Source organism: Coenobita brevimanus, chromosome 54 (assembly GCF_032717465.1).
Source record: "Coenobita brevimanus isolate Jiangsu-jjx chromosome 54, ASM3271746v2, whole genome shotgun sequence".
Taxonomy (NCBI): Eukaryota; Metazoa; Arthropoda; class Malacostraca; order Decapoda; family Coenobitidae; genus Coenobita; species Coenobita brevimanus.
Window position 1 is genome coordinate 36,938,290 of NC_137007.1, and position 9,842 is coordinate 36,948,131.

Consider the following 9,842-nt stretch of genomic DNA (forward strand, 5'->3'; position numbering starts at 1 on the left):
GTTATATGGTTACCACCCAGCGTAGTAAATGGTTTCTTGGCTTACAGGAAACCATTTGGCTTGTCACTCAATGTAAAGCTACCTGTAAAGGAAAGAAAAGCAATAAGAAGTGACAGGAAAGATGGGAGAAATATGAAGAGAGGAGGGCAGACACAGAAAAAGAATGATGAAGGCAGCTCTACATCAAGTTGTATAAAAATCGTCTGGAGGAAGTATGAGTAAAAAAAAAAAAAAAGTTCTCATCGAAATAATGGAATTAGTAAAAATGCTTCCAACTCCTACAATGCAACGAGTCTCTTTAATTTCGAATACGAAACTGAGGAAAATCGTCTGCCGGTAGCAAGCGTTAAAATAAAGTATAAATCAACCTCCCATTGAATGAGTTTAGAATTAACCCCTTCACTTCGACAACGTATTAATCATTTCACTTTGGCTATCACCAGCCGATTTTCTTTAGGTTAAGAAGTCCACCTGGCAGTGAAGGGGTTTGTGGAGGCTAATAACAAACCCTTCCACGTCGAAAAGTCAATCCAAAGGTAGGAAATCGTCCAGAGATACCAGGAAGAAAAAAGAGGCCATCGTATTGGAGGGATAAACATGAAAATCGTCCTGGTGGCGATGGGGTTTAGAATATAATATGAAAATCGTCCTTGCAGGGGATTTCGGGCTATTCTGGGTAAAGGTGCAGGGAGGAAAGGGCAGCCTGGGACAAGGGGCCGTGAGAATGGTGGAGGTGCTGAAATAAGTGGATTACCCCTGGAACACTGCCTTCCTCCCGATATTCATGTGTGTGGGCGTGATGGGTGGAGTTTGAGAGAGAGAGAGAGAGAGAGAGAGAGAGAGAGAGAGAATATACAATGTGTGTGTGTGTGTGTGTGTGTGTGTGTGTGTGTGTGTGTGTGTGTGTGTGGGGACTGGAGGGCATGCATGCTTCTTAAAACAAAAGAGCAATATCCAATTATCTGGCGCTTGTAAAAATGTTCCCGCCAAAGTTGAACAAAAGAAAATCAGTATCATGACCTGGTAGTTTCAAGATCCAGGGTACATCATCATCATTATCATTATCATCATCATCATCATCATCATCACGTTAAAGAGAATTGTAAATAGGGTTCAGAATTACGTCAGTTCTGTTCGTTTTCTCTGAATTCCTTTTTCATTGCTAGTCTGAGAGTTTCCAGATTTTTTACATCAATCAACCTTAATGTCAGGTGCATGAGTGTAGCTTATACTTACTTTCTTCTTTTTCTTTCTTTCTTTCTTTTTTCTTTTTTTCTTCGTCCTAGTGGAAAAGGTACGGTTTATCGTTTTCAGTGTCACATTCCTCCAAATTTCTGAACATAGCGCCCTCACACTTCTTCACACATTCAGAACCTTTCAGCTTGGACTCTAACAGCTCCGCCCCTTCCCCAGACGAGTACTCAACCGGCGACCTGCAGCTACGGTGGTTGGGTCCCGGCGTTACTGTCAACCACCGCCTACACAAGCACATGCCCGGGTACGAGCTCACAATAGCCACGGGTAACATCTCATCACAGGCCTGGTGTCGTGAAAAGGATTGCCCTATAGGTGAGTGCAGTTCGAATTTTATTTTGGTGTGTGTGTGTGTGTGTGTGTGTGTGTGTGTGTGTGTGTGTGTGTGTGTGTGTGTGTGTGTGTACATATATATAAACATACATATATATATACAGTACATACATATACATATCTATATCCATATAGAGAGAGATACTGTAGATATAGAGATGTCATACTCTGGATGAAACGGCTGAGAGAAAATGTTCTAAGAAATGACTGCACGAAGTCACTGGGTAAGAGGTAAAAGAAACAAGAAGCAAAGCTACAGGGAAGAAACGAAAAAGTGTAAAAAAAAAAAAAATTGCACTACTGGACGTGTGGCGATAAGACAGAAACTGCAGGGAAAATTACAGAAAAAAAAGGCCCCCAAATTGTTAAAAAATACAGAAAATTTTTTTTAGGAAAAGGCAACACTTGACGAAAAAAGATAATACGAGCTTATAAAAAAAAATATAAAATATAAATCTACTTCCATTTTATTTTCGCTACCGGTGTAACTACTGCATTTTTCGCACCTGGAATTCAATCAGGCAAAATTGCAATTATAATTTATTCAGTGTATTACGGTAATTTTTTCAGTGTGCAGAACGTAGGATATTAATTAACACGTTGCAGCTGGACTTTTAAATCCCGTCATTAGGTGAAAACGACCCTGACACGGTAATTAACATGTTGGATTCATTTCAGCCAAATAAATTTTTTATTTGAGAGTGAGATGCCGAACTTGAGAGCTGCTGCCAGTTCTGAAATATATCTCACCGTAGGAGTGGTGGTGATGGTGGTTGCAGACCCGGGTTCATATGTACGTGAATCCAGTGAACTACGACTTAAGACAACCCAGCGACATTTGTATTACCCATCAGCAGAGTCATTTGTATTACCCAGCAGCAGAGTTGACCGGCTGCGTCAGTGTCACCGCTGGCTGTCTCTAATACCCTACAGAAACTCCTTAAGCAACTGATGTAGTTTTAACTCCTTCAGTCAGTATTTCTCATATTACTCTTCCTGTCTAGAGACGAAGTCATTCAGCTTTAGAGAGCCTTTCGAGCTACTGTACTACTAGAGCTCTGTCTTACAGTGAACCACACACACACACACACACACACACACACACACACACACACACACACACACACACACACACACACACTCGCGCGCGCGCGGAAATGAAAACTTAAGCTATAAATACATAAGTTTATCATGTATAAAAATGGTGATACCCCGCAACTGCAAAAATCAGAAATTGTTCGACCTCTTGTCAAAAAACAAAACCTTATCCCTAGCATTTACGACGCGCCCTTAAGCTCCCTTCAGCTTGTTAAAAAAGGAACACCGTATATTCTGGGATTTCCTGTATGAGTTACTTTAGTAGTTTTGAGAGAGAGAGAGAGAGAGAGAGAGAGAGAGAGAGAGAGACTTTATTTTAATGGGTAAGCTACGGCAGTTAAGGGAGACTACGGTGTTCATTTGGGTCAGTTAGAATTATGTTCCAGCTGGACAGAGTAATTATCACACACACAGAGCTCTCTCTCTCTCTCTCTCTCTCTCTCTCTCTCTCACACACACACACACACACACACACACACACACACACACACACACACACACACACACACAGAATGCACTACTTCACCCTCCATATTTTTCTCATATTTTCATATAAACACACAAGCTTTCGTATCCACATTCTTATGCTTCTCGCACATTTTATTCCTCCCCCCCTCTCTCTCTCTCTCTCTCTCTCTCTCTCTCTCTCTCTCGTTTACTGTCTAACGGAAAGCCACATTAACGAGGTGAGTACATGGAGAGAGAGAGAGAGAGAGAGAGAGAGAGAGAGAGAGAGAGAGAGAGAGAGAGAGAGAGAGAGAGAATTATTTGAAAACCTATCAACATTAGAAATAACCTGTTACTGAAATTCTGAGAAATATCCATTCGACACTTTAAAAAAAATGGTGCTGATTAATTAAGCTTGAAATTTTATATACCTGTAACTGATTTATGATGCTGGAGAAGGAATGAAATATTTTATCGAGATCTGTTGGTTATATCTGAATTGATGTTATGACTGCAGTTACGAGTGCTACAACAACAACCACTACTACTACTACTACTACTACTACTACTACTACCACCACAATTACTGCTCTTCCTCCTCCTGCCATTATTATTTCTCCTTCTGCTGCTTACCCTAGAGTCTTTCACCTGTAGCACACACCTTACCAGTCACGGGCATTTTTCACCTAATTCTTTTCTTTCTCCTGCTCCTAATACCGTCTCCAAATTTATCACCTTTTTCCTAGTGACTAATTTCTCCCAAACAGTGTCTAAGCCATAAACCCTCCTATGCAGTACCAAAACCCTCCCATTTAATGCCTAAACCCTCCCATGCAGTACCTAAACCCTCCCATGCGGTGCCTCATCCTTCCCATGCAGTGCCTAAACACTCCCATACAATGCCCAAACCCTTCCATACAGTGCCTAAACCTTCCCATACATTGGCTAAACCCTCCCATGCTGTGCCTAAGCTCTCCCACACAGTGCCTAGCGTCTAGTACTAAGGGTACGGTACTCTACATTTACAACTACCACTACTATTATTCTACTTCCAGCTACCGCTGTTCTTATTACTAATCACCTATTGCATCTAGTCTCCTCTATTTCTTTTTTCTTTTTCTTTAAGGCAAGGAAGAGAACCCCATAGACTGTGGCACTTTCCCAAGTAGGGTCGAAAAAAAATAGGGTCCCTCTTCATCTTCAGAGCGCCGGGATCAGTACATTCTACCAGCAGCAGTCCTTTCATCACTAATATTTTTTTTCCAGCGCCTTCCTCAGCAGCCATGGGTTACCTTGAGCTGCACCGCCGGTTCTCCGCCCACCTGCTGACCCTGTACATCCCCTCTGCCCTACTGGTGGGGCTGTCATGGGCCTCTTTCTTCTGGCCCCCCGAACCCGTCCCAGGGAGAACTGTCCTCGTCGTCACCTCCCTACTCACTCTCGTCTCTTCTTATGCCGCTGCCAGGTAGGATTTCATGACAAGAGTATTGCCACTTGCAACACGAGCACGGCTTTTATTTTTCTTTTGTTTAACACCTTCACAATGATTATTTTATATTTAACTACCACCAGACGATATTATGTAGAATAAGAGATACTTTCTAAACTGCAGGGGTTAGAAATAGCCTTCATTACCCCTGTCATTAAAAGAGGAACTCCTTAAACTAAGTAAATTCATTTGGAGATGGCAATAATAACACTATAAATACGTCATCAGATTGAAAGGGTTAATCTTGCTTGCTAAAAATTATTTATTTCCAATAAAAACTCTCTTAATGAAAAGGACAGTAATCAACTCCAGTAAGTCCATCTGCATGACGACGACTTTATAATGTGTTCTTGACAACACATGTTTGTGTTAACATAAGACCAGTGATTTTTAACTTATTTTGTGTGGTCAGTGGAGACGGGCCAAAAGATGTCAGGGTGAGCCATATACATTGTCGGACAACTCTAAAATTAACCTGGCATACAATAGCCTACTCACAGCATGGTTCATTCATTTTACCTATGCGGAGGTTTTAGTCTTTTCACTTGGTTCTTCGTAGCTGAATGGCACAATAAGACAATACGACAGCTAACCATCGTTTTCATAGCACTTTTGGTGACTATCATTATAATCTAGTGTTAATCTTTTGTTACAAGTCAACATTCAAGATGGAGAGATGACACTATTACGCTTAGTTAATGCAGAGTATAGTAAGGGGGCACAGTGACGTATCCATTAACCCCTTCATGCCCCAAAACGTCATTATTAGCCAGATCTTAAGTACAATAGTCTTTTTTACTTTTGGCGCATATTTTTGTCCTTTTTGCAGATATACTTCCATGAAGCTCAGTGGCAGAATAAGACAATATTATGACTGCATTCTTTTCATAATACTTTTCTCGTGACTCACAATTCCAGACGGAGAGATGGCAATTTGAGGCCAGGTTAAAGTAAACAGGGTACATAGATGATTATATTCAACTTAAGAGAGACATCTGGTAGTATAAACACTCCCCAGCATCCCTTTCATTAGGAAATGTTCGTCTTTACGTAACTAAAAATCATCTGGCGGCGGCGAGAATATAACCAAAGGATATACTGACAGACTTATTAATACACTCTAATGCATCAGTGTACACAAGCAGAGGATATCAAGTTACGTTTAATTAGCACTTTTATGTACAGTATCAAAGCATCCCATCGAGTATTACATTTTGGAGGTGCAGATTACCGTACTCCAGAGCTTCAGGGCAGGTGCTTGGCCGCTGCTCCTGATGGCATTATGGTCCGTATTCTTAGTGGAACAGAGTTTTCGTGGCATCTGTCCATACGCGATTTATTTAGCATATTACGCCTTCCATCGTTGCTCCCACTGTACATGAAATTCTCCCCCTCAAGCGCTATACAATACACCACAACTTCCCACATTAAGACTAAGATTGTCGGGGTGAGAGATTTAGAAGTTTGAATGACGATCAGGGGGAGGAAGTGGAATAAAGGTAAGCTATGAAGAGTTTATATGGGCAAGAGAGAGAGAGAGAGAGAGAGAGAGAATTCTAGCTAAAATTTCAACACAATAATCAAAGTTGCATGCAACTGCCTTATCCCAAATGCAATCTCCGTTCAAAAAGTTTTTAATTTAGTTTTCTTAATTACGATCAAACTTACATTCTTATATTCTTGAAGCCAGTAAAACCTTCTCTTAAGCTGCACACAAAAAAGAAAAATTTTGCTGTAGTAACAAGAACAGCACCACCACTAACAACAAAATATTAAACTACAAAGGTAAAACAAAAAAGTTATGAGCTTTAGTCCTTCAACCCTATGACTTTCCTTAATTTCTGCTACTTACGTTTATATATATATATATATATATATATATATATATATGTTGAGAACACGTCTGGTGGTGAAGGGCTTAATGAAATTGTATCTACTCATTTCTGTACGAAACTATTCTTCTAAGCTGAATAAAAGCGTCTGGGTCAGGAAGCAGAAGCTGAAAATTTCACTATGAAAAAATTTAACGTCTGGTGACAAATATGACGGCAGTTTTCCACAAAGAATAAAGTCACACCAAACTTAGGCAAACCTTACCAAACCGAATCTGTCCTAACCTTCAAACATCAAAGTGCCTAACCTAACTTAACCAAACTTGGCTTCACCTAACGTAAGTAATCCTAAGCTTTCCTAATCTAAACAAACCTAACCTAATCTATCCTCTACTAAGATCATCTAACCTAACCTAACTTAAACGAATTTTACCCAATCTAACTACCCATGCTAACTCACCCTACCCTACCCTAAACCAACCCACCTTTGCACCCCCTCACAGACAGTCCAGCCCCAAGACGGACTATGTGAAGGCTGTGGATGTCTGGTTCTTCGTCTGCATCTGTCTCAATATAGTCACCGTCTTTCAGTATGCCGCTATAATACTGTGAGTTGAGTATTAGTGTAGTTCGTTCTGTGAGCCGGTGTGTACTGTCTGTCTGTCTGTCTACGTATCTTTGTGCCTACCTATCTAGCTTCCTACCCATCCATCTCCTTGTGTAATTATCTGTATATCTGGCTGTGTTCGTCTATCTATCTATTTATTTATCCTCTCTCTCTCTCTCTCTCTCTCTCTCTCTCTCTCTCTCTCTCTCTCTCTCTCCATCCATCTGTACATCCATATAAAATTTTTTCTTTATCTGTACATTCATATACAGTAGCCCCAAGCTTTTGAGTAATTACGAGGAAACACATGTATATATTTTCTTGGATAGCTAGCTGATTAAGGACCAACATTTTGTGGACTAAGGAAGCAAAATTCAGTAGTAAAATTGATAGACGAAAAAATATATGGATAGATATACGGATATTATTAGACAGATGAACAGAAAGAGACATAAACAGACAGACAAACAGACTTAAAGGACAGTCGAACGGATAGACAGATTTAAAAACAACAAAGGTAGAAAAATAGAAGCAGAGAGAGAGAGAGAGAGAGAGAGAGAGAAACTAAACAGACAGAAAAACAGATACAGATAGAGATACACAGACTGACAGATTAGACAAAGAAGCCTAGATAAATAATAGACTAAAACAATGTGTTCTTTTGCAGACTGAGACGACGCCAGAAACATGTCCAGCAGATGGTAGTACAGCCTGCGGTATGTCACTATAACAACAACAACAACGATGATGATGATGATGATGATGATGATGGGATGGGTTGGGTGGCGTGGAGTAGGGTAAAACTGGCGTGGAGTAAGGCAAATCTGACGAGTGAAGATGGGTATGGTGGAGTTGGGTGCGGTTGGAGTGAGGATATGATGGGGTTGGGTGGGGTGGAGTGATAAGATTGACAGGTTATGGAGGGTAATGTATGGCGGGGTCGAATGGGATCGAGGGGGGTACTGATGGAACTGGGTGGTGTGGAGTATGGGAATGTTGAGGAGGGGTGGCGTGAAATGGGGAAAAGTTGACATGTCAGGTTGGGTAGATTATGTGGGGCAGCTGGAGTGCAGTGGGGTAATATCCGGGGTGGGTAAGATGAAGTCGGGTAAAACTGGCTGATGAGCTAAGAGATTATGGCGAGGTTGGGTGGGGTGGGGTAGGGTGAAAATAGTAAATGAAGTAAGGTAGTGTATAATAAGGATAGGTGGGGCTGAGTGTGGAAAAATTTAAAGGTGAGGAAGAACAGTGCATGGTGAGTCGAGTGAGGTGGAGTGGGGTAATGGAAGGTTGGAGATGGGTAAAAGTGACAGGTAAAGTAGGTGAGAGTTTACTGAGTTTTTTTGGGGTTGGGTAAAACTGATGGGTGGGGTAGAGTAGCGCGGGGTTGTGTGGGGTGCAGTGGGATAATGGCAGGGTGGTGAGGCAGGGTAGGGTGTAGTGGGGTTGGATGGGGCGGTGGGTATAACTAAAAGATGATGTGGGGTTGGGTAAGGCGGGGGTGGATGGGGTGGAGTAGGGTAATGTACAGATCCACATAATACAAGTTTGTTGTTCTGTTACTGGCAAAGTTTAGACATGGATGGGGAGAGACAGGCCTAGAGGAAGGACAGTTTGACATTTGCTGTGTGTGTGTGTGTGTGTGTGTGTGTGTGTGTGTGTGTGTGTGTGTGTGTGTGTGTGTGTGTGTGTGTGTGTGTGTGTGTGTGTGTGTGTGTGTGTGTGTGTGTGTGTGTGTGTGTGTGTGTGTGTGTGTGTGTGTGTGTGTGTGTGTGTGTGTGTGTGTGTGTGTGTGTGTGTGTGTGTGTGTGTGTGTGTGTGTGTGTGTGTGTGTGTGTGTGTGTGTGTGTGTGTGTGTGTGTGTGTGTGTGTGTGTGTGTGTGTGTGTGTGTGTGTGTGTGTGTGTGTGTGTGTGTGTGTGTGTGTGTGTGTGTGTGTGTGTGTACTTATGACCCTCGTGCAACCGACAGGCATAAATCTAATCCTTCTCTTTCTCATCTCCTCAGAGGTCAGGGGTCAAGGAGAGCAAGAGTCACCTGGAGAGACTGAAGGAGAGAGAGAGGCAGGTAGAGATATGGGCCAGAGTCATACTGCCCGTTCTCTTCCTCATATTTAACCTCGTCTACTGGTCATACTACCTCAGGCATCGGAAGGGTGTAGATGAGGAGGAGGAGGAAGAGTAAAGGAGGAGGTAGAGAAGAGGAGAGAGAGGGGATGAATGGCAGGTAGAGAGATGAGCGAGGGTGATCTGGTATGCATAATTTTGAATGGCAGGTATCTTGCTACCACACCAGGTCTTCACTATTACAGTTATATTCTGATTCTCCACAAATTTAAAGTTTATGTAACCAATTTTTACTCTGTGTGCTGCACCGAAATCATCTGCATTTATTATCACGATTATGTATGCAATTTGTAATATTAAAGGTTCATTATTTCTTTTATGTACTTCATGTACTGCACCTAAACTAATCTTAATACTGTACGCGTAAGCTGCCATTATTACTCATGTATCCTGACTGTAATTTCTATGCAATATACATATCTTATATTCCTCAAGTTCCAACGTTACTGTTCAAGGTCGATTCTATATTGGCTAAACCTACTGTGCCCTGATCGTATTTCAGATTACTGCCTCTATAGCCAAATGTCGAATCTGCAGTATTCCACACAGATTTTAAGTAAGTTGTGTGTACTCTGTACTTTAACTCATTTACTACGATGGCGTATTAAGTTAGTTTATTCTTGCAAGCTCCAGACGATTTTGTTCAACCTAACAGAG

General features: G+C 41.6%; 1 protein-coding gene across 1 annotated transcript in view; it reads left to right on the forward strand.

The window, feature by feature from the left end:
• Positions 1 to 9,243, forward strand: part of LOC145401100 (glycine receptor subunit alpha-2-like) — a 41,590-nt gene extending 32,347 nt beyond the window's left edge. The window contains exons 6-10 of the mRNA XM_080273471.1: positions 1,414 to 1,569; positions 4,399 to 4,597; positions 6,957 to 7,061; positions 7,728 to 7,776; positions 9,067 to 9,243. Coding sequence (XP_080129597.1) covers positions 1,414 to 1,569; positions 4,399 to 4,597; positions 6,957 to 7,061; positions 7,728 to 7,776; positions 9,067 to 9,243 — 686 coding nt within the window. The remainder of the gene's footprint in view (positions 1 to 1,413; positions 1,570 to 4,398; positions 4,598 to 6,956; positions 7,062 to 7,727; positions 7,777 to 9,066) is intronic.
• The last annotated feature ends 599 nt before the right edge of the window (positions 9,244 to 9,842 follow it).